The sequence below is a fragment of the Coregonus lavaretus genome (assembly GCF_964263955.1).
Source record: "Coregonus lavaretus genome assembly, chromosome: 24".
In the NCBI taxonomy this organism is placed as follows: Eukaryota; Metazoa; Chordata; class Actinopteri; order Salmoniformes; family Salmonidae; genus Coregonus; species Coregonus lavaretus.
Window position 1 is genome coordinate 32,667,949 of NC_140011.1, and position 24,496 is coordinate 32,692,444.

A 24,496-nucleotide genomic window follows, 5' to 3' on the forward strand; every position below is an offset into this window, starting at 1 on the left:
GGGAGTAAATCTCTTTAGACTGATGTATGGTCAGTCAGAGGGAGGAAGGTAATGGATAGCTGAGATGTCACTGTCATTTATCTGCTCTGGCCTGGTTGCAGGACAAATGCACTTTCCCTGTTCCTATCTTCCACGTAGGAGAGAATAGCCTAGACAAGGCGAACATCCTCATAAACAGGAAATCCTGGTTTGCGTTTTTGGGGTTATGTATATTTTTGTATCATGTTCTCCACACACAGGCTACTTTTAAGTATGCTCTGTATTTCAGCAATTCTCATATAGGTGAGTTGGGACTCGTTTGGAGGCCTTAGTGCATTTTTACAATGTCAGTGGGCTTCAGAAAGGAAAGGTTGAGGACCCCTTTCTTCTGGTTAGCACTTTAATGACAAATTAACAGGGTAGGAATGAGAGAGCTGTTTCTTCATTCAGAACATACTGTAGGCCAGGGATAGGCAAATAGTCAACTGCTGGCTGATTTTTGTCGGAGCGGATGGTCATCATTATAATAATTTGTACACTGCTAGTTAACCACAACTATGCCCAAAAATAGATTGTATTTGAAAATGGCAATCATTTCATAGCTAGATGTGAACAGATTTCCTAAATCAAACTCACCTTTAGGTGAATTCCTGGGCCCTCATTTATCAACTGCGCATACATTTCTTACTAAATTCTAGCGTACGTGGAGATTCTATGATTTTCGTGCACCATGAATTATTGGGATTTATCAAACTGTCGCACGCAACATATACGCATCAGAGCCATATTATATTTGTGTGGTCATGAACAAGCGCTACAACCCTGCCTGGGAAAACACACTCATTCACCTTTTATGGTAACAAAAATGCCCTCATTTGCTGTATGATTTGGAGATGTTGGAACTGGGCCATGATAGTTCCTAAAAGAAAGAACAATGGTAAGTTTTATCACATTTCTGTAGATGTGTGGGCAGAATGTTGCAGTGACTTTTCCAAACAAAAAATGCATGCCGTCTATAGTGCCAAACACTGGCCGCGCATTCTGCAAGATTGATTGTCCTTTTGAACAATTTAAAAGTAAATGTTAGAGCCCACACTTCTATGCAAAAGATGAATTGTTGAATATTTTGTTGATCAATACATGATTTGTTTCAATTTACTGCCTTGGCTCTGAAATTAAATAGGCTAGGCTATGACTTCACTCTCCTAATCCTATCGCACAGCAATACTGTATGCTACCCATACGGTCTCATGCTTGGCGACTGATAAATTGTAGCCTACCATTTGATGTGTAGAGGGAATAATTTAAAACAGTTGTCAGAAATGTCCTGCAGTATGATTATGATTTAGGCCTATTTAATAAAAGTACAAATAAACATATTAGACGACATGCTGCTATGCGATCTCCTTACCAACGGCAAATGCATCTGTTTTATTATTAGGCCTACATTTTATTATAATTCCCGTCCATCATACACCTCCCATTTCCCCCAAACGAACAATAAGCCTATTTGCTTGCAATACGTTTAATCAACCTTCGAAGTTGTGCGCACGCATGGTTTGAGTTTTGCGGGCAGATATGCACACTTTCCCATCATTTATAAATACCTACCTTTTGCTGGAAAACTGGCGCATGCAAGATTTAGTATTTTTTGTGTGCACGCACCTTGATGAATGAGGCCCCTGGTGATTTATTTTTTGACCAGAAAATAAAATCTCCCCTTAGAACATTTCTTCTAAAAACATTGGGGTGCCAAGAAAAATCACTCAACTGGGCCGCCTGTTATGCCGAACCCTGGTGTAGGCCATTCTCGTAGTCATTTATGAGGCCAGATTTGATGTTGCCACATTTATGAAGCAAGTGTAGAATGTCACATCTACGAGAAGATAGTGCTGCGCAACTGATGCTGTCTTTTACTCAACAGTTTATGATCAAGTTCTCTGTGTTTTGGAATATCCCTGTGAATGAGAACAGGGTGGGGGGATGACCTCACTGTGCTAATTTATAAAAATGGATGTACACTGAGTATACCAAACATTAGGAACACCTTCCTAATATTGAATTGCAGCCCCACTTTTGCCCTCAGAACAGCCTCAATTCGTCAGGGCATGGACTCAACAAGGTGTCGAAAGCGTTCCACAGGGATGCTGGCCCATGTTGACTCCAATGCTTCACACAGTTGTCAAGTTGGCTGGATGTCCTTTGGGTAGTGGATCATTGTTGATACACACGGGAAACTGTTGAGCGTGAAAAACCCAGCAGCGTTGCAGTTCTTGACACAAACCGGTTCACCTGGCACCTGCTACCATACGCCGTTCAAAGGCACTTAAATATTTTGTCTTGCCCATTCATCCTCTGAATGGCACACATACACAATCCATGTCTCAATTGTCTCAAGGCTTAAAAATCCTTCTTTAACCTGTCTCCTCCCCTTCATCTACACTGATTAAAGTGAATTTGACAAGTGACATCAATAAGGGATCATAACTTTCACCTGGATTCACCTGGTCAGTCTGTCATGGAAAGAGCAGGTGTTCTTAATGTTTTGTACACTCAGTATGTATGTTTTATTTTCACATAGGTGCAGTGAAATGTGTTGTTTCACAGGGTCAGCCATAGTAGTACGATAGGTGCAGTGAAATGTGTTGTTTCACAGGGTCAGCCATAGTAGTACGATAGGTGCAGTGAAATGAGTTTGTTTTACAGGGTCAGCCATAGTAGTACGATAGGTGCAGTGAAATGTGTTGTTTTACAGGGTCAGCCATAGTAGTACAGCACCCCTAGAGCAAATGAGGGTTAAGTGCGTAGCTCAAGGGACACATCACCATAGTTTCTCTGAGCCCAGATTATTCCATTGAGACTAGGTAGGCCACACAGCAGTGGAGAATTCCCCATGCGAAATACTGCTGTGCTAGGGAGGGACATGCTGTGCAGTCAGGCCTGAACACTGCAGTAGATGACTACGCCATCTTTTACAGTCATACTGGACTGTATGCTCCTGTATGCTTATTCAAGGAGAAATGGGTAGATGGGGGGTGTCAGGAATTCAATATTCAAAAGGAGGGACTCCCAAGTATATAGACTACACTGTCTGACTTCAGTTTTGTTGTGCCATTTGTGTCCATTGTTTCTGAATCTGTGTTGTGCCTTGCTTGTAATGATGCCCTCTTGTGTCTGGTCCACATTTGAATGATGGCACCAGTTAGCTATATGAGCAGCTCTCTTCCCCTTTACTGTAGGAACTTACAGGTAGAAGCCAAAACATTTTAACATGAAGTTTTTCCTATTATAGCAGCTTTTTTCAACATGAGCTTCAATAATGATAGTCCACTTACGTTTTTGAATTACTGTACTAACAAAAACACTTGTGGGATGTTGATTACGAAATGTACTGAACCTCAGCCTGACCGCCAGATGATGGAACAAAATTAGCATGGCATTGGTTTGAAATGTAATACTCTGGTGTGGTAATATGTGCACAGTGGTCATATGTCAACAGCGTAGTCAACTGTTGCTTGTGACATTCAAAACCACAATGTTCTTTTCACATTTGTGGCATTGCAGAAGTCCTGACAAGGATAGTAAAACAAGGAAAATTCAGACAAGTGGGGACATTTCGCCGGTCCCCATAAGGGAAAAAGGTTATTTTTGGGTTCGAATTAAGGTTAGGGGCTAGGGAAAATAGGCTTTTGAATGGGAATAAATGTTTTTGGTCCCCACAAGGATAGTAAAACAAATGTGTGAGTGCGTGCTATGTAGGCACCTGAGCTGAGCCATAAGGGAGACTAGGCATCTACCACCCCACTACCACTATCACATATAGGAGGGACAATGTAGCCTATGTTTTTTTTGTCCCCCCACTTTGGTTCTGAAATCACCATCACCCACTAATTAACTTCAAATTTTTGCATATTAAGTATTTGAGCTAGTAATTTATCAATATTTATTGTTTACAAATTAGCTATGACATAGCACATCTCTCCAGAATGCGCTCTCTCCTGCCAATTTGTGCACATTCATTGTTTCATAACTTAATTGTGTGAATTGTTAGTGTTTTTTTGTTAGTGTCTATCAATTCCCCATTACATACAGTGCTTTCGGAAAGTATTCAGACCCCTTCCCCTTTTCCACATTTTGTTACGTTACAGCCTTATTCTAAAATTGATTTAAATAAAAACAATTTCTCATCAATCTACACACAATATCCCATGATGACAAAGCAAAAACAGGTTTTAGACATTTTTGCAAATTTTATAAAAAATTAAAAACACATACCTTATTTATGTAAGTATTCAGACCCTTTGCTATGAGACTCGAAATTGAGCTCGGGTGCATCCTGTTTCCATTGACCATGCTTGAGACATTTCTACAACTTGAATGGACTCGACCTGTGGTAAATTCAATTGATTGGACATGATTTGGAAAGGCACACACCTGTCTATACAAGGTCCCACAGTTGACAGTGCATGTCAGAGCAAAAATCAAGCCATGAGGTCGAAGGAATTGTCCGTAGAGCTCCGAGACAGGATTGTGTCGAGGCACAGATCTGGGGAAGGGTACCAAAACATTTCTGCAGCATTGAAGGTCCCCAAGAACACAGTGGCCTCCATCATTCTTAAATGGAAGAAGTTTGGGACCACCAAGACTCTTCCTAGAGCTGGCCACCCGGCCAAACTGAGCAATCGGAGGAGAAGGGCCTTGGTCAGGGAGGTGACCAAGAACCTGATAGTCACTGACAGAGCTTCAGAGTTCCTCTGTGGAGATGGGAGAACCTTCCAGAAGGACAACCATCTCTGCAGCACTCCACCAATCAGGCCTTTATGGTAGAGTGGCCAGACGGAAGCCACTTCTCAGTAAAAGGCGCATGACAACCCGCTTGGAATTTGCCAAAAGGCACCTAAAGGACTCTCAGACCATGAGAAACAAGATTCTCTGGTCTGATGAAACCAAGAGCGAACTCGTTTGCCTGAATGCCAAGCGTCCCGTCTGGAGGAAACCTGGCACCATCCCTACGGTGAAGCATGGTGGTGGCAACATCATGCTGTGGGGATGTTTTTCAGCGGCAGGGACTGGTAGACTAGTCAGGATCGAGGAAAAGATGAACGGAGCAAATTACATAGAGATCTTTGATGAAAACCTGCTCCAGAGTGCTCAGGATCTCCGACTGGGGAGAAGGTTCACCTTCCAACAGGACAACAACCCTAAGCACATAGCCAAGACAAGGCAGGAGTGGCTTCGGGACTAGTCTCTGAATGTCCTTGAGTGGCCCAGCCAGAGCCCTGACTTGAACCCGTTCAAACATCTCTGGAGAGACCTGAAAATAGCTGTGCAGCAACACTCCCCATCCAACCTGACAGAGCTTGAGAGGATCTGCAGAGAAGAATGGGAGAAACTCCCCAAATACAGGTGTGCCAAGCTTGTAGCGTTATAGCCAAGAAGACTCAAGGCTGTAGTCGCTGCCAAAGGTGCTTCAACAAACAGTAAAGGGTCTGAATACTATATTCTGTTTTTATTAGCAAACATTTCTAAAAACCTGTTTTTGCTTTATCATTATGTGGTATTTTTTGTAGATTGAGGGGGGAAAAACAATTTTGATCCATTTTAGAATAAAGCTGTTAAGTAACAAAATGTGGAAAAAGTCTAGGTGTCTGAATACTTTCCGAATGCACTGTATATCACCAGTAGTACATTTACCTTTTTAATATGTATAACTTCTAATCTACAATGTTTGTTTGGTTACTGTAATTTCTGTTAATTCATTCAATATATTATTATTCCAGTCTTTTACTGTTCTCATTGTCATAGTGGACGCATTGTTTGCAGAGCGCACAACCTATGTGTCACGCCCTGACTCAGGGGACTCTTATATGTTGAGTCAGGGTGTGAATGTTCTATGTTAATATTTCTATGTTTCTATCTAGTATGTGTAGTGCTATGTTTGGCCGGGTGTGTTTCCCAATCAGAGGCAGCTGTTGCTCGTTGTCTCTGATTGGGGAGCACACTTAGGCAGCCTATTGGCAATTAGGGGTGGTGGGATCTTGTTCCGTGTTAGAGGCTTGTTCTGTGTGTAGCCTTAGGACTTCACGTTTGGTTTGTTGTTTTGTCGTGTGTTTATCATTTAAATAAACATGTACGCATTTCACGCTGCGCCTTGGTCTGACCCGTCCTTAAACGAACGTGACACTATGCTACAGTTCTGAGAAACAAGTTTTGGTTTATTTCATTCCATTTACGAGTTTTGTCAATTTAGTAATTTACTTTTGTTTGGAGCGCTCCTGTCGATGTTGAGTAAGGACCCGCACCTGATTTAAGCATAGAAGTAGATCTATAGGCTACCTGGCCTGCGTGCAATTGTAGGCATATAAATGTGCCCAATTGGGGATCTGATAGTATTTCTGATTGGCATAATGCACCACCACTAATGAGCTGTGGAGCTTCTCAAAGTAATGTTTTCTTCACCCCAAACAGCAAGCAAACAAAGTCTGTTTTTACATTACATTTTTACATTTTAGTCATTTAGCAGACGCTCTTATCCAGAGCGACTTACAGGAGCAATTAGGGTTAAGTGCCTTGCTCAAGGGCACGTCAACAGATTTTTCACCTAGTCGGCTCGGGGATTAGAACCAGTGACCTTTCGGTTACTGGCACAACGCTCTTAACCACTAAGCTACCTGCCGCCCATTATCCATTGATAATGACAATAGTTCCTCAATGTATTTGAAAAATCTTTCCAGCTCTCTCCCTTTCGATAACCACTCAGCATGAAAGGGAAAAATATCATGCTCTGATCCAGTGAAAATGTCATAAAATAGACCTACCTGATTACTTCTTATCCCTTGTGCAAATAGCCTAAAGCTGTGTCTGTCCCGAGCTCACTGGCGCAGGAAACTCTGAGGGCCCAGAATATTTTATACAATGTTGCAAGTTTGCTAGCGCATGTCAGGCTGGACCCAAGTTAATAGTTGATACAATGTTTCAAGTTTGTTGCAGACAGGCCATGCATAGCCAATGTGATTTATAGGATATTTATTTTTATCAGGATATTTTCTACCTGCAGGCTGCAATGTTTTTATTTGTTGGCTTTGTAGGCTCTTTTTACATAGTTGGCAATGGCAATTGAAGTTACTTTTTAGGTTTGTATAATTTTCATTTAGATTTGGATAGAATTTTGATGAACAACATGACAATTATTTTGAAATACGGAGACTATATTAGAAATTAAATGAAACTGTTCCACAAAAATGTGCATATGAAAACAATAACTGGCACGCAGATCGGTAGAAATGGTTAGATAAATTGGCATTCTACATGAGAAAGGTTGCCGACTCCTCGTGTAGCCTATTACCGGCAACTTCAGGAGAGTAACGGCAGAATCTGCAAAAGCCAGTAGGAGCGGGAGTAGGATCATCCGGTTAAGTATTTTTTTCTTCTGGTTATCTTGATCTCTGGCTCCCTCTTGAGTCTTTAGTGTCTTATTTCATCAAACAGCTCAATGCATATATAGTTGATTTATTAAAACACAGTGTGTCTATACAGTACCAGTCAAAAGTTTGGACACCTACTCATTCCATGGTTTTTCTTTATTTTTACTATTTTCTTTTTACTATGAAATAACTCATATGGAATCATGTAGTATCCAAGACAAGGTTAAACAAATCAAAATATATTTTATATTTGAGATTCTTCAAAGTAGCCACCCTTTGCCTTGATGACAGCTTTGCACACTATTGGCATTCTCTCAACCAGCTTCATGAGGTAGTCACCTGGAATGCATTTCAATTAACAGGTGTGCCTTGTTAAAAGTAAATCTGTGGAATTTCATTCCTTAATGCGTTTGAGCCAATCAATTGTGTTGTGACAAGGTAGGGGTGGTATACAGAAGATAGCCCTATTTGGTAAAAGACCAAGTCCATATGGCAAGAACAGCTCAAATAAGCAAAGAGAAACGACAGTCCATCGTTACTTTAAGACATGAAGGTCAGTCAATCTGGAAAATGTCAAGAACTTTGAACGTTTCTTCAAGTGCAGTCGCAAAAACCATCAAGCGCTATGATGAAACTGGCTTTCATGAGAACCGCCACAGGAAAGGAAGACCCAGAGTTACCTCTGCTGCAGAGGATAAGTTCATTAGAGTTACCAGCCTCAGAAATTGCAGCCCAAATAAATGCTTCACAGAGTTCAAGTAACAGACACATCTCAACATCAACTGTTCAGAGGAGACTGCGTGAATCAGGCCATCATGGTCGAATTGCTGCAAAGAAACCACTACTAAAGGACACCAATAAGAAGAAGAGACTTGCTTGGCCTCCACAATCAACTGACCTCAACCCAATTTGAGATGGTTTGGGATGAGTTGGACAGCAGAGTGAAGAAAAAGCAGCAAACAAGTGCTCAGCATATGTGGGAACTCCTTCAAGACTGTTGGAAAAGCATTCCAGGTGAAGCTGGTTGACAGAATGCCAAGTTTGCAAAGCTGTCATCAAGGCAAAGGGTGGCTACTTTGAAGAATCACAAATATAAAATATATTTAGATTTAACACCTTTTTTTGGTTACTACATGATTCCAGATGTGTGATTTAATAGTTTTGATGTCTTCACTATTATTCTACAATGTAGAAAATAGTACAAATAAAGAAAAACCCTTGAATGAGTAGGTGTCCAAACTTTTGACTGGTACTGTATCTGGAAAAATACACGTTTAAAAATGTTGACCAATCGATTAGTCGAAAGAACAGTCGACCAAGGGACAGGCCTAGTAATATGAGCAAAAAATGTTAGTGAACTGGCGATTCTTAACGTTTGAATCGATTTTCTGACCGACGTATGCTACATTTGGATCAGTTTGGGGTTCGCGGATTGATGCACTTCGGGGGCCGATGCGTATTAGTGAATCATTCCATCCCTAAAGGCTCCCCATAGAGAAAAGAGCAGAGCCATTTAGTTCTAAATAACAAACCATTGAGACTCCGACTAGGATCTGTATCACAGCACCAATCACTGCCAAAGTGCAAACATGCCTGTCAGCCTCTACTTATGTGGGTAGGGTCTTATAGCAGGGCCCTGTTCTCTGGCCTCTACTCTCATTAGGAGGACTGGGGCTGGAGCTGGACCACAGCCATGCTGGCCTCCACAAACCCTCCCTGTTACAATCAGGACCCTGCCTTGTCCTTCTACCACGGAGTCAGAGGAGGATTGAAATGTAGCTGATCGAGTCTGCATAGGAACAAAATGACTAAGGATAGGTAGACTAACCTGGGTTCCCTGTGGGAAGAGAACCAGACGTAATGCACAAGCTACAGGAATATGTCATGTCACATGGGCCATGCTGAAAATGATCAACAACCAGATGTAGGGTGCACTACAAAATGAGGATATATACTAGTATATGAGATACACAAACAATGAATCGACCTAAATTATAATCTGAGGATCCCCAAATTCATTGCAAGTCTCCCGAGTGGCGCAGTGGTCTAAGGCACTGCATCGCAGTGCTAGCTGTGCCACTAGAGATCCTGGTTCGAATCCAGGCTCTGTCGTAGCTGGCCGTGACCGGGAGACCCATGGGGCGGCGCACAATTGGCCCAGCGTCGTCCAGGGTAGGGGAGGGAATGGCCGGTAGGGATGTAGCTCAGTTGGTAGAGCATGGCGTTTGCAACGCCAGGGTTGTGGGTTCGATTCCCACGGGGGGCCAGTATGAAAAATATAATGTATGCACTCACTAACTGTAAGTCGCTCTGGATAAGAGCGTCTGCTAAATGACTAAAATGTAATTAAACCACCGGTAGCACGTTTCCATACTAGCCTAGCACTGTGACAGGTGCTGGTTGGTATCATATGGTATAGCTACAAGCCAAATGCGTCTGTCTTAAGCAAACTCTTATTTGGTTTTATTGATTATGGAGTTAAGTGTGTGATGTGTACTCTCTGTCCGCAGGCTTCAGGTCCATATGCTGAACGGTGCCCTACTGGCACTCGTCTTCCCTGTGGTCAACACTAGGCTGGTAAGAAACCATCACCTATCTGTTAAATTCACTATAATAGTGAGCACTGCAGTCACTCACAATTAGACTTCCACTCTTTCATAGTTTCAAAGATCATATTTCATGATGCATATCAAATGCAAATATTTACCTAGTATGTGAAACACAGAAAAACACATCTTGCATTGCTTATGGTAAAAATGCCGCATTTATTTGAAAAATACTGTATCAGGAAGCTGAAATACCATATTTGTTTGTTTGAAAAATACAGTATCAGGACATAGAAAAACCCCAAGGTTGCATCTCCTAGCCTTGTGGGATAGTAACATAACAACTGTCCTTTGTGCAGAGGGTGAACATAGCAATAATGACGTCATACTGTTCTCAGGGACTTGATTAACTGTTTTTCTGTAACCAAATGTAACCGTCTCTAGTTGACAACGGCAGATCGTGTGTAATGCATCTCGGAAAATATCAACTTGTCTCAATCCAATGTAACCATGGTGACGTGGTCACAGAATAGGATCGGGGAGAAGATATTCTTTTTATGAGCCTTCCGGACTCTCAGTAATTGAATGTGAAACAGTGAAAGTAGAGCCCTACAGTAGCTGTACTTGGCTGCTGCTGACAGAATAACTGTGAAACTGCCCTGTCACAACCCCCACGTGCTCTCTTTCTCTCTGTCCTCAGGCTGTTCTTATTGCTGCATTTCACTTTTCCTCAAGAGAGTAGCTCTGCTCCCTACTCTGGAATAATGTCTATTTTGCTGCTAATCACATCTCAGCCATGGAAACCAAGCCCAAATTCAATTAGGCCTATTCGACCCATTCCACATTTCATTACAACCTTCCCAAACATTCATCCATCAATGACTCAAAAGCACTTCTGTTTCTCTTGCACAAAAAAGCACAGTTTGAGTCTGACCCAGCCTCTGAAATGACTCTGACAACATTGTATGCGAGGATTCTTTTGGCTTCCTCTAGAATTCGGTCTTATTGGTATTGTTCCCATCCCCCTACATACCTCTGGGAAGTAGAGGTGTTGTGATTACATCCTGCAGGTCTGATGATCTGATTTGGAAGTTCACTTTTACCGTATGCTATGGGTCAACAACTCAGCTTTTGAATACCACAGGTCAGATGGTTATAAGAGTTCAGTCTCTTGGTTCCTATCCTGCTTTGGTGAGGTACTCACTATATGGGGCATGTTCTCTAGGCTATGGACTTCCTCTGTTTTAGTGTGAAGTCCTCTGTTTTGTTTTAGTGTCAAGTCATCGTGTATCATTCACATGCAACAGACATCATTTCATGTGTCAATGACACCTGCTCATGGGCAGTGTGGAAGAAGTGTCAGTCCCACACTGATCATGCATCAGGACGTACCTAGGGCCTGTTCAGGAGGGTGCAACATTACATAACGTTCAGATAGAATGTACCTCAACTACTCCAGAATCCCTGCACACTGTACATTTGGTACTTGCACTGACCCTGTATATACACTGAACAAAAATATAAACCCAACCATTTCAAATATTTTACTGAGAATAAGGAAATCAGTCAACTGAAATAAATTAATTAGACCCTAATCTATGGATTTCACATGACTTGGAGTACATGTATGCATCTGCTGGTCACAGATACCTTTAAAAAAAGGTAGGGGCGTGGATCAGAAAACCAGTCAGTGTGACCACCATTTGCCTCACACAGCGCGACACATCTCTTTCGCATAGAGTTGATCAGGCTGTTGATTGTGGCCTGTGGAATGTTGTCCCACTCCTCTTCAGTGGCTGTGCGAAGTTGCTGGATATTGGTGGGAACTGGAACACGCTGTCGTACGCATCAATCCAGAGCATCCCAAACATGCTCAATGGGTGACATGTCTGGTGAGTATGCAGGCCATGGAAGAACTGGGACATTTTCAACTTCCAGGAATTGTGTACAGATTCTTCCGACATGGGGCTGTGCATTATCATGCTGAAACATGAGGTGATTGCAGCGGATGAACAGCACAACAATGGGCCTCAGGATCTCGTCACAGTATCTCTGTGCATTCAAATTGCCATCGATAAAATGCAATTGTGTTTGTCTGTAGCTTATGCCTGCCCATACCATAACCCCATCGCCACCATGGGGCACTCTGTTCACAACGTTGACATCCGCAAACCGATCGCCCACACGACGCCATACACGCTACGCTGTCTGCCATCTGCCCGGTACAGTTGAAACTGGGATTCATCCGTGAAGAGCACACGTCTCCAGCATGCCAGTTGCCATCAAAGGTGAGCATTTGCCCACTGAAGTCGGTTATGACGCTGAACTGCAGTCAGGTCAAGACCCTGGTGAGGATGACGAGCACGCAGATGAGTTTCCCTGAGACGGTTTCTGACAGTTTGTGCAGAAATTCTTCGGTTGTGCAAACCCACAGTTTCGTCAGCTGTCTGGGTGGCTGGTCTCAGACAATCCCGCAGGTGAAGAAGCCAGATGTGGAGGTCCTGGGCTGGCATGGTTACATGTGGTCTGCGGTTGTGAGGGCAGTTGGACGTACTGCCAAATTCTCTAAAATGACGTTGGAGGTGACTTATGGTAGAGAAATGAACATTCAATTCTCTGGCAAAAGCTCTGGTGGACATTCCTGCAGTCAAAATGCAAATTGCATGCTCCCTCAACTTGAGACATCTGTGGCTTTGTGTTGTGTGACAAAACTGCTCATTTTAGAGTGGCCTTTTATTGTCCCCTGCACAAGGTGCACCTGTGTAATGATCATGCTGTTTAATCAGCTTCTTGATATGCCACACCTGTCAGGTGGATGGATTATCTTGGCAAAGGCGAAATGCTCACTAACAGGGATGTAAACAAATTTGTGCACAACATTTGAGAGAAATAAGCTTTATGTGCGTATGGGAAATTTCTGATATTTTATTTCAGCTCATTAAACATGGAACCAACACTTTACATGTTGCATTTATATTTTTGTTCAGTAAAGCTTACACTCCTGTTTTTTTTGTTTGTTATTTCTCCTGTTTATTTTTCTAGTTATACTTTTTGATATTGAATACTGGGTTGTTGGGAAGGACTTGCTAGTTAAGCATTTCACTGTACTTGTGCATGTGACAAATAAAACTTTAAACAATTGTGTAGAATATGATTTTCTGTCATGTAGAATAGTAAATTGTCAGCTCTATTCATTACATTTCTATCTGCTACATTTGGAACGTTTCACCTCACTGAATACACCCCGTGTATGATGGATCCTTGCCAGGATTTAACCAAAGGGAGGTGGCAGTGAAGCATACAGATTCATATCGCCCATCTCATATTCCCAGTACTTTTATTGTTTGAAAGGTCAATACCAATAGCATTACAAAGCACAGATCAGTGTGAAAGAAAACTTTGACGCAGCGTCAGTGTATGTGTGTGAACCCTCATTCACCTCACCATGTAGCTCAGATTTACCAAACTCGGTCCTGGAGAACCCAAGGGATGCATGATTTGTTTTTTTGCCATAGCACTACACAGCTGATTCAAATAATCAAAGCGTGATGATTAGATAATTATTTGAGTCAGCTGTATAGTGCTAGGGCAAAAACCAAAACGTGCACCCCTTGGGTTCTCCAGGACCAAGTTTGGTAAATCTGAGCTACATGGTGAGGTGAATGAGGGTTCACACACATACACTGACGCTGCGTCATCAAAGTTTTCTTTCACACTGATCTGTGCTTTGTAATGCTATTGGTATTTCTCAATGGTCACACGCTCACCAGAGATCATATGGCTGATACTGTACTTAACCTTACAGCAATGTTAGTGTGTTGATTGTTTTTAACAGATGTGTTAATGTTGTACATTTAGATAGGCCTATTTGGTGTGTATTTGAAACATGTCACTTCCCAAACATTTAAACAGTACTGTATGTGTAAGGCCTGTTATAGTGACTGTGTTGGTGAACCATTTCCCACACTGTGATTATAAGATCACTGTCATCTTCCTGTGTATATCCAACTATCTGATGTCTATCCAGAACACACATCAAGCACCTTCTCATTTATATCTCAATACCAAGGAAAGTATGGCCACACATTTATACTTTATTTCAAACTATTTTCTAAATAGTTCAACAAAGCACACAACATGGTGGTAAATAGCCAGACCGTACAAGACATTCATTTTATTTTAGTCCAGTTCACAATACCGGAATGGAATTAGTTTATTTCCTGGAGATTGATCATCTATGCCGTCCGGTTTGAACGGATGGTCATTCTGATGAGCAGTAAGGATTTAGAATCGTTTTAGTTCATACAGAAGATTTGTCTATCTTTTAGAAAGTGAATGCACCCTTTTGAGTTTCTCAAGTCAAGAATTCCAGCCATACTGTGTCAACTGTATTGAATGTTGAACAGCAGTAAAGACAAATACTACTTGCGTAACTAAGGCCTCATTATGTGGCTTTGCCCTTGTTCAGTACGCTTGAGTCCTCTTGACCTACTCTGGGCCTGTGACTGCCAATTCTTACCTCTTTTACTGCTGCCTGGCAGTCGACAGACAGACAGACAGACCAGCAGGCATGCCGGCGGGGTTTATTGTGTTGTTGGCCCAGTAACAGCAGCAGCACGTGACAGGCGGCTCTCAGGAACCCTTGACAAACAGTGAGGCTCCTCTCACACATACAAATTTGTCATTTAGCAAATCCTCTTACTTACAGTTAGTGAATTCATGTTAAGATAGCTACTTTGAGGAAAAATGTACTTACTATGACTGAGATGTGGTTGTCCCACCTACAGTTGAAGTCGGACGTTTACATACACTTAGGTTGGAGTCATTTAAACTCATTTTTCAACCACTCCACACATTTCTTGTTAACAAACTACAGTTTTGGCAAGTCGGTTAGGACATCTACTTTGTGCATGACACAAGTAATTTTTCCAACAATTGTTTACAGACAGATTATTTCACTTATAATTCACTGTATCACAATTCCAGTGGGTCAGAAGTTTACATACACTAAGTTGACTGTGCCTTTAAACAGCTTGGAAAATTCCAGAAAATGATGTCATGGCTTAGAAGCTTCTGATAGGCTAATTGACATCATTTGAGTCAATTGGAGGTGTACCTGTGGATGTATTTCAAGGCCTACCATCAAACTCAGTGCCTCTTTGCTTGACATCATGGGAAAATCAAAAGAAATCAGCCAAGACCTCAGAAAGAAAATTGTAGACCTCCACAAGTCTGGGTCATCCTTGGGAGCAATTTCCAAACGCCTGAAGGTACCGAGTTCATCTGTACAAACAATAGTACGCAAGTATAAACACCATGGGACCACACAGCCATCATAATACCGCTCAGGAAGGAGACGCGTTCTGTCTCCTAGAGATTAACGTACTTTGGTGCGAAAAGTGCAAATCAATTCCAGAACAACAGCAAAGGACCTTGTGAAGATGCTGGAGGAAACAGGTACAAAAGTATCTATATCCACGGTAAAACTAGTCCTATATCGACATAACCTGAAAGGCCGCTCAGCAAGGAAGAAGCCACTGCTCCAAAACCGCCATAAAAAAGCCAGACTACGGTTTGCAACTGCACATGGGGATAAAGATCATACTTTTTGGAGAAATGTCCTCTGGTCTGATGAAACAAAAATAGAACTGTTTGGCCATAATTACCATTGTTATGTTTGGAGGAAAAAGGGGGTGCCTTGCAAGCTGAAGAACACCATCCCAACCGTGAAGCACAGGGGTGGCAGCAGCATGCTGTGGGGGTGCTTTGCTGCAGGAGGGACTGGGGCACTTCACAAAATGGATGGCATCATGAGGAAGGAAAATGATGTGGATATATTGAAGCAACATCTCAAGGCATCAGTCAGGAAGTTAAAGCTTGGTCGCAAATGGGTCTTCCAAATGGACAATGACCCCAAGCATACTTCCAAAGTTGTGGCAAAATGGCTTAAGGAGAACAAAGTCAAGGTATTGGAGTGGCCATCACAAAGCCCTGACCTCAACCCTATTGAAAATGTGGGGGCAGAACTGAAAAAGCGCGTGCGAGTAAGGAAGCCTACAAACCTGACTCAGTTACACCAGCTCTGTCAGGAGGAATGGGCCAAAATTCACCCAACTTATTGTGGGAAGCTTGTGGAAGGCTACCCGAAACGTTTGACCCAAGTTAAACAATTTAAAGGCAATGCTAGCAAATACTAATTGAGTGTATATAAACTTCTGACCCACTGGGAATGTGATGAAATAAATAAAAGCTGAAATAAATCATTATCTCTACTATTATTCTGACATTTCACATTCTTAAAATAAGGTGGTGATCCTAACTAACCTACGACAGGGATTTTTTCCTTGGATTAAATTTCAGGAATTGTGAAATTGAGTTTAAATGTATTTGGCTAAAGTGTATGTAAACTTCCGACTTCAACTGTAGCTATCAGCAAAGTCAGTGGTGGGGGGGTGGAAGTGAAGTGATGGGTCACAAAAGGCAAGGGTCTGTATGCTACAACAGAGACACCGTAATCTATAGGTCATAGCCGATCATCTAAGGCGGGGATGGGCAACTTTTGATGGGGGTGGGGGCCACATAAAATCTGAACTCATCATGGGGCGGCCGCAGTGACTGGCATGACAAGTGAAAAACTGCTGATGCACCACCAGATTACGTTTCCCCTGTGGGTTTCCAGTGCTTTACCAACAGACCTCTCCCTTTCCGTTCCAGCTCACTATCTCATTCACAGATCCTTTTACTGTTAAGGCTGGCTGGCAATTTACAGAGTGGTTAGACTCATGCCTAGGGAATGGTTCTCTTTGTTTTCTACAGAAGTTAGCCTAACTGAATCCAAAACACCAGTCATGTTTTGATCCAATTGTGCTCTCACACAGTTTCAAACATTTCCATAGCCAAACAATGTAAATTGCAGGAGCAGGGCATTGTTTAACATGCAATATAGTAAGGCAAACACTAATTGTTGACATTTATGTATCTGTACATATGCTATAATAAAGCTGATGATGATCATGTAGATACTGAACACTGGTCCATTCTGTTTGTCTTCAGCTTCCATTTGAGAAGGAGGTCTACTACATTCAGCATTCCATGCTCTACCTGGTGCCTGTATACCTCTTCAGGAAAGGAGGTACGTGCCGGCTTCTTTTGCACTTATGGAATTCTGTGCTTTGTTGTCTCCATTCCATGGATGCTTCACTTCCACCAAGAAATTGAACCATCTTGAGTTACTCATCACTACTACCTTAACTCAACCAACCAAAACTCTCCTCCCAGTTGAGATTGTTGCAGTGAGAGTGAGGCGGAGACCTGGGGAAAACTAGACTGCCATCTAGTGTTGCGATGCCATTCTTGCAAACACTGTGGACATTCCATTTCTTTTTCTTGAGAAGATGTGATAATTATCCATGTTTAACACTAAAACAAAACATAATATGGCAATAAAGAAATATACATATTTAGCATGACAATTCAGAAGAATAGAGACTACGGTGGCCTATGTTAGAATTAGCTCCAATACATAGTGAAATGGATCTGCCCCAGTCAACAACAGACTAGGATACAATTTGAACAAAGAGAATGGAATGAGCTCTCCATCCGTGATCTACCATTTCTCTCCCAAAAATCGATAAGATCTCACACTACCCTGGCTCCTAACAAATTCACACTAATTTGGAACAACAAAGTCTGTTGACGTATCACACACATATATACAGTTGAAGTCGGAAGTTTACATACACTTAGGTTGGACTCATTAAAACTTGTTTTTCAACCACTCCACAAATTTCTTGTTAACAAACTATAGTTTTGGCAAGTCGGTTAGGACATCTACTTTGTGCATGGCACAAGTAATTTTTCCAACAATTGTTTACGGACAGAAAATGTCACTTATAATTCACTGTATCACAATTTCCAGTGGGTCAGAAGTTTACATACACTAAGTTGACTGTGCCTTTTTAAACAGCTCGGAAAATTCCAGAAAATGATGTCATGGCTTTAGAAGCTTCTGATAGGCTAATTGACATCATTTGAGTCAATTGGAGGTGTACCTGTGGATGTATTTCAAGGCCTACCTTCAAACTCAGTGCCTCTTTGCTTGACATCATGAGAAAATCAAAAGAAATCAGCCAAGACCTCAGCAAAAAAAGTGTAGACCTCCAAGTCTGGTTCATCCTTGGGAGCAATTTCCAAATGCCTGAAGGTACCACGTTCATCGGTAAAAACAATAGTATGCAAGTATAAACACCATGGGACCACGCAGTCGTCATACCGCTCAGGAAGGTGACGCATTCTGTCTCCTAGAGATGAACGTACTTTGGTGCAAATCAATCCCAGAACAACAGCAAAGGACCTTGTGAAGATGCTGGAGGAAACAGGTACAAAAGTATCTATATCCACAGTAAAACTAGTCCTATATCGACATAACCTGAAAGGCCGCTCAGCAAGGAAGAAGCCACTGCTTCAAAACTGCCATAAAAAAGCCAGACTACGGTTTGCAACTGCACATGGGGACAATGATCGTACTTTTTGGAGAAATGTCCTCTGGTCTGATGAAACAAAAATATAACTGTTTGGCCATAATGACCATCGTTATGTTTGGAGGAAAAAGGGGGTTGCTTGCAAGCCGAAGAACACCATCCCAACCGTGAAGCACGGGGGTGGCAGCATCATGCTGTGGGGGTGCTTTGCTGCAGGAGGGACTGGTGCACTTCACAAAATAGATGGCATCATGAGGAAGGAAAATTATGTGGATATATTGAAGCAACATCTCAAGACATCAGTCAGGAAGTTAAAGCTTGGTCGCAAATGGGCTTCCAAATGGACAATGACCCCAAGCATACTTCCAAAGTTGTGCCAAAATGGCTTAAGGACAACAAAGTCAAGGTATTGGAGTGGCCATCAAAAATATAGTTTTTAGAGCTGTTTGAAGCTGATGGACCAAAAGTGGAAGGCTCAAGCGCGAGTCTCCGCCATGTTACGGGAAAATGAGATGAGGGGGAGATTTGTTTTGAATGCAGCCTAGTGCTGTTGCAATTCACCTAACTTCCACATAGAATTTATCAAAATGTATCCCATATGTGTAGCACCTTTAACGCTATACTGTAGAGGAGTTAAGTTTGACTTAATGCTGTACTGTAGAAGAGTTTACAGTATGACTTAATGCTGTACTGTAGAAGAGTTTACAGTATGACTTAATGCTGTACTGTAGAAGAGTTTACAGTATGACTTAATGCTGTACTGTAGAAGAGTTTACAGTATGACTTAATGCTGCATTTAGACAAGTGATGCAAAAACGGTCATACCAGTCCGCATAGCGGGACAAGAAAGCAAGAAAGACGTTAATTGCAAAAGCAAGCCAGCACGACGGTATGCGTTGCTATGGTGATTTTAGTAAACAAACAGTGCAAATCAACAGCCGGTAGAAAACAACGGTACGGCTGACTGCATTCACCGCCAGCCTCAATGACATTAACTGTCATTCTCTCATTGAAAACAATGACATCCGGTTTGCCGTCTACCTCGTGCCATCTAACCGCACCATTAATGCTGTACTGTAGGAGTTAACAGTATAACTTAATTCTGTACTGTAGGAGTTAACAGTATAACTTAATGCTACCTGGTGATAACATCTGTATCTGATGGGACACTGCTCTGCCAATTATACAGTGGAATTTGTGAGTCACTCTCTGCCCAGAGTCCCAAACCCGGTGAGGGGAACCCCATGCCTCTGCACTCTGCTCCACTGGCTGATGTGAAATTGCAGTGAGACAGAGAACTCAGCTAAGGGCATGATGGATCTATGATAAGGCGTCTCTGTGTATCTGGTGTCTGTAGTGGCTCTCTGTGCATTTGGATGACAGAGTGCTAGCTAGTCCACAGGGCTCTCGGTTGAGAGCAAGCAAGGGAACAATGAATGGCCTGTTTGTCCCCTCTGCTCCACCTCCCCTCCCCTCTGGGGGGGGGGGGGAGTCTAGGGTGGGAAGGGCCTCATTAATCCAAAGGCTGCATTTGATTATTATTGTGAAACCGAAAAAAAAACTTGATGCCACCATCCCTACTCAGTACTGTTTTCTTAAATGTTTATTACGTTCAAGCAACAGCATTGGACAAACAACAATTGCATTGTTAGCGTACATTTTCACATGATATTCAATAAAACTCAATCAAAAATGTTATACAAATACTAACATTCATAGTACATGCACAACCTATCTACTTAGGACTGTTTTTGAACATAGTGAACAGTAAGGCTGTGCTTACTTGGACAAAACGAGTATCGAAATGGATATGGAGACTTTTCCGAATACGATTGTGACACGAGTACTTTCTTTTGTAGTTATCCGTCATCGGGAAAAGGTCATTTTCAGATGACGGCACGCATCACTCTTTCACTCAAACAGTGTGAAGCGCTGGGTGCTCTAAACAACTATTGGCTAGTTCTTGTCTGTAAATAAAACGGGCGGGGTATCGGTTGAGCCTGCTGCAACGATTGGAATAGAACAAGCCGCTCTCCCTGCTCTTATTTTCCCAGACAGACACGCGTGGCTCTGTCACTCACTCGTCTCCCCTTCTCCGTGTATGAATCAGAATCCGTAGCAAGTCATTGTTGTTCAATCAAGTTATTTCCTGTTGATTTTGCTGAGGCCATATGGTTGTTTTTGTCTGTCTACTTTGCGTTGTTTAGTAGGCCTACTTTCTGTCCGTATAATTATTATATTGCTGAAGTCACGTTATTTCGTGATCCAAGCCCATGCTTGCTTGCTATTTCTTCTCGCCCAGGCATGTTTACCACGCAACAAATCATTAGAAAATAAAATCACAAATGTAAGTCGTTTATTTTGATTGTACAAATGTTGTGGCGTAAGTGTTGGGAGATAGGTTTTGCTCTTCTCGAAAGTGAAACGATATATGGGGCAAGCGAATTAGCCTAACTTAATCTTCACAGTCCCCGCTGTTCCATAAGGTGTATTTTTATCTGTTTTTAAATCTAATTTTACTGCTTGCATGAGTTACTTGATGTGGAATAGAGTTCCATGTAGTGTAGTTATGGCTCTATGTAGTACTGTGCGCATCCCATAGTCTGTTCTGGACTTGGGGACTGTGAAGAGACCTCTGGTGGCATGTATTGTGGGGTATGCATGGGTGTCTGAGCTGTGTGCCAGTAGTTTAAACCGACAGCTCGGTGCATTCAACATGTCAATAACTCTCTCAAATACAAGTAGTGATGAAGTCAATCTCTCTTCCACTTTGAGCCAGGAGAGATTGACATGCATATTATTAATGTTAGCTCTCTTTGTACAGCCAAGGGCCAGCCGTGCTGCCCTGTTCTGAGGCAATTGCAATTTTACTAAGTCCCTCTTTGTGGCACCTAACCACACGACTGAACAGTAGTCCAGGTGCGATAAAACTAGGGCCTGTAGGACCTGCCTTGTTGATAGTGCTGTTAAGAATGCAGAGCAGCGCTTTGTTATGGACAGACTTCTCCCCATCCTAGCTACTGTTGTATCTATGTTTTGACCATGACAGTTTACAATCCAGGGTTACTCCAAGCAGTTTAGTCTCCTCAACTTGCTCAATTACCACATTATTCATTACAAGATTTAGTTGAGGTTTAGGGTTTAGTGAATGATTTGTCCCAAATACAATGCTTTTAGTTTTTTAAATATTTAGGACCATACTTATTCCTTGCCACCCATTCTGAAACTAACTGCAGCTCTTTGTTAAGTGTTGCAGTCATTTCAGTCACTGTGGTAGCTGACGTGTATAGTGTCATCCACATACATAGACACACTGGCTTTACTCAAAAAGTAAGGGGCCTAGACAGCTGCCCTGGGGAATTCCTGATTCTACCTGGATTTTGTTGGAGAGGCTTCCATGAAAGAACACTGTGTTCTGTTAGACAGGTAACACTTTATCCACAATATAGCAGGGGCTGTAAAGCCATAACACATACGTTTTTCCAGCAACAGACTATGATCGATAATGTCAAAAGCCGCACTGAACTCTTAACAAAACAGCCCCCACAATCTTTTAATCATCAATTTCTCTCAGCCAATCATCAGTCATTTGTGTAAGTGCTGTGCTTGTTGAATGTCCTTCCCTATAAGCGTGCTGAAAGTCTGTTTTCAATTTGTTTAGTGTAAAATAGCATTGTATCTGGTCAAACGCAAGTTTTTCCAAAAGTTTACAAACGGTTGGTAACAGGCTGATTGGTCGGCTATTTGAGCCAGTAAAGGGGGCTTTACTATCCTTCGGTAGGGGAATAACTTTTGCTTCCCTCCAGGCCTGAGGGCACACACTTTCTAGTAGGCTTAAATTGAAGATATGGCAAATGGGAGTGGCAATATCGTCCGCTATTATCCTCAGTAATTTTCCATCCAAGTTGTCAGACCCCCAGGGCTTGTCATTGTTGATAGACAATCACCATGAACATTAGTGATTACTCAGCCATAAAATGGAAGCAATCCGTAACTGTATTTTCAGTTCTGTTTTGAATAATGTTTATACATTTACTATCCCCCCCCCCCCCCCCCCTGCAGGCGTGTACAAGCCGGAGCCCCTGGGGGACATGTGGTGGGCTATCCTCTCCACTGGCATCCTGTTCCTTTATCACTTCCTGTTCCTGCAGGGCCTGGGCCTGGTAAGACTGATGGAGGGAGCCCTCTACTGGATACTCAACTCCTCCCCTCTTCACTCGCTCTTAAAGGAGAGGCCAGTAACAAGACACATGACACAGATATAGGAGTCAGACACTGTAATGTACAGGTCCCAGATGTTGACAAGATTGTACCCCACAGACTGATCATATAGAGATACAGCAATGTACAGAACACAGGCAGTGAAGTAGCATACAACAAAGAATGTGTAGGACAGTGATTTAAATAAGTTGCAACGTTAAAACGCGACGCTAGATGGATATAGGAGCTGGATTAGAGAGCTTGCGTGACGTACGTGAGTAAAGATGCATGACACACTAGCATGACTAATGAGCTGCATGACACAGCGGACTGCTCTTCTCCCGCACTGCCTGACTGATGGCATGAATGAAACAAACACCAAGCAAGGCCGCCTTCACAGTAGGCTGCTGAAAGGAGAACAGCTCATAATAATGGCTGGAACGGCGTAAATGGAATGCATTAAACACCTGGAAAGCATGTGTTTAAAGTATTTGATTCCATTACACTAATTCCACTCCAGTCATTACCACGAGCCAGTCCTCCCCAACCTCCTGTGGTCCTTCTACATAGTCTCTCACTTTTGTCTCTTTCTCTTCCTCTTCCCAGATGACAGAGGTCAACCTCAACAACATGCTGTGTCCAGCAGTGTCCGACCCATTTTACGGGCCTTGGTACCGGGTTTGGGCTGCGGGTCACCAGACCCTGTTGACCCTGGTCCATGGGAAGGCCCTGACCCTCCTCTCCCACCACACCGGCCCCACCTGCAGGTACCTGCTGGACACCGCCAGACTGCGTAGCAAGAAGATTGACTGAACGTTCACACACACATACAGAGACTCACACGAACGTAGCCTTTTTCAATCCAAATGCCTGTTCTTATGTTGGGATTTTCTATCCACATTTTTTATGCATCTTGTACCACTTGTACCATATTTATTTTTACTGTAAAGATATAAGCATTTCAGGTCATACCAGTCCGCATACCGGGGTGGGGGTGGGGGGGCTTGACTTTTTTTGGCGCCGTTGTTTTGAAGCGCCATCACCATGAACATAAAATAAATTAACTTGTTCCAGCAGCGTACATATTTGATAAAAATAGGGTAGAAATGGCTTATTTGATCAATATTACTTACCAAGCCAAGCACACAGACCCGGCGCCAGGACAGCCTTAAAGTGACTAAGCGGGGCAGTTGAAATCGGTGAGGGGGCACCATTTTTGGGGGTTCTTGCATTGGAATTATATTTAATTATTATTTTAGCGAAATCTCCGCTGTGCTCTATCAGCACCATGTAAAGCGCCCTACACACTAAGCAATCCCGCTTTGGCAATGAACATGTATTTGCCATTCCATAAAACCAACCAGCTAGATTGTTTCTTACCTTTTCAGAAGAGTTGCAGCCTCCTTGATGCTCTGTGGAACTTCCTGAGTAATCGATCATTCCATTCTCCCTGAAATCTTCTTGTAAGATCCCCCTCAAATGCCAGTTGGATTAGTTGAGCTTTCCTTGGGTGTAGCATGCTTCATCTGTGCTGACTGAACACATTTGTCAAAGTGGAAAATGGGTTCTTGCCAGTTGCCTATCATTAACAAGTGTTGACACCTCAGTTCCCATAGCACTTAAAACTTTATTTTCTTTCCACATTCCTAGCGAATCCTTTGGTTCTATCAATAGCATGCTTCCAGTTAGAATACCCGCTTTGGGTGAAGGCCTTGTCTGCGTTAGCATTGGACCCAATACAGAACTTTTGACATGGGAACCGAAATGCTGCATCTGTAATAACCGAGTATTGCAGCCACTCTCATCCTTTGAAACAGTTGCTATTAATTGAACGTTTTTGGACAGAAAGCCTGCAGCTAGAGTAGGA

At 42.4% G+C, this 24,496-nt stretch overlaps 1 protein-coding gene across 1 annotated transcript in view; it reads left to right on the plus strand.

Moving 5' to 3' along the window:
- tmem164 (transmembrane protein 164) overlaps positions 1-23,662 on the plus strand; it is a 39,062-nt gene extending 15,400 nt beyond the window's left edge. The window contains exons 3-6 of the mRNA XM_084140958.1: positions 9,914-9,980; positions 17,003-17,081; positions 22,492-22,592; positions 23,236-23,662. Of these exons, the coding sequence (XP_083997084.1) occupies positions 9,914-9,980; positions 17,003-17,081; positions 22,492-22,592; positions 23,236-23,442 (454 nt within the window). The 3' untranslated portion in view covers positions 23,443-23,662. The remainder of the gene's footprint in view (positions 1-9,913; positions 9,981-17,002; positions 17,082-22,491; positions 22,593-23,235) is intronic.
- The last annotated feature ends 834 nt before the right edge of the window (positions 23,663-24,496 follow it).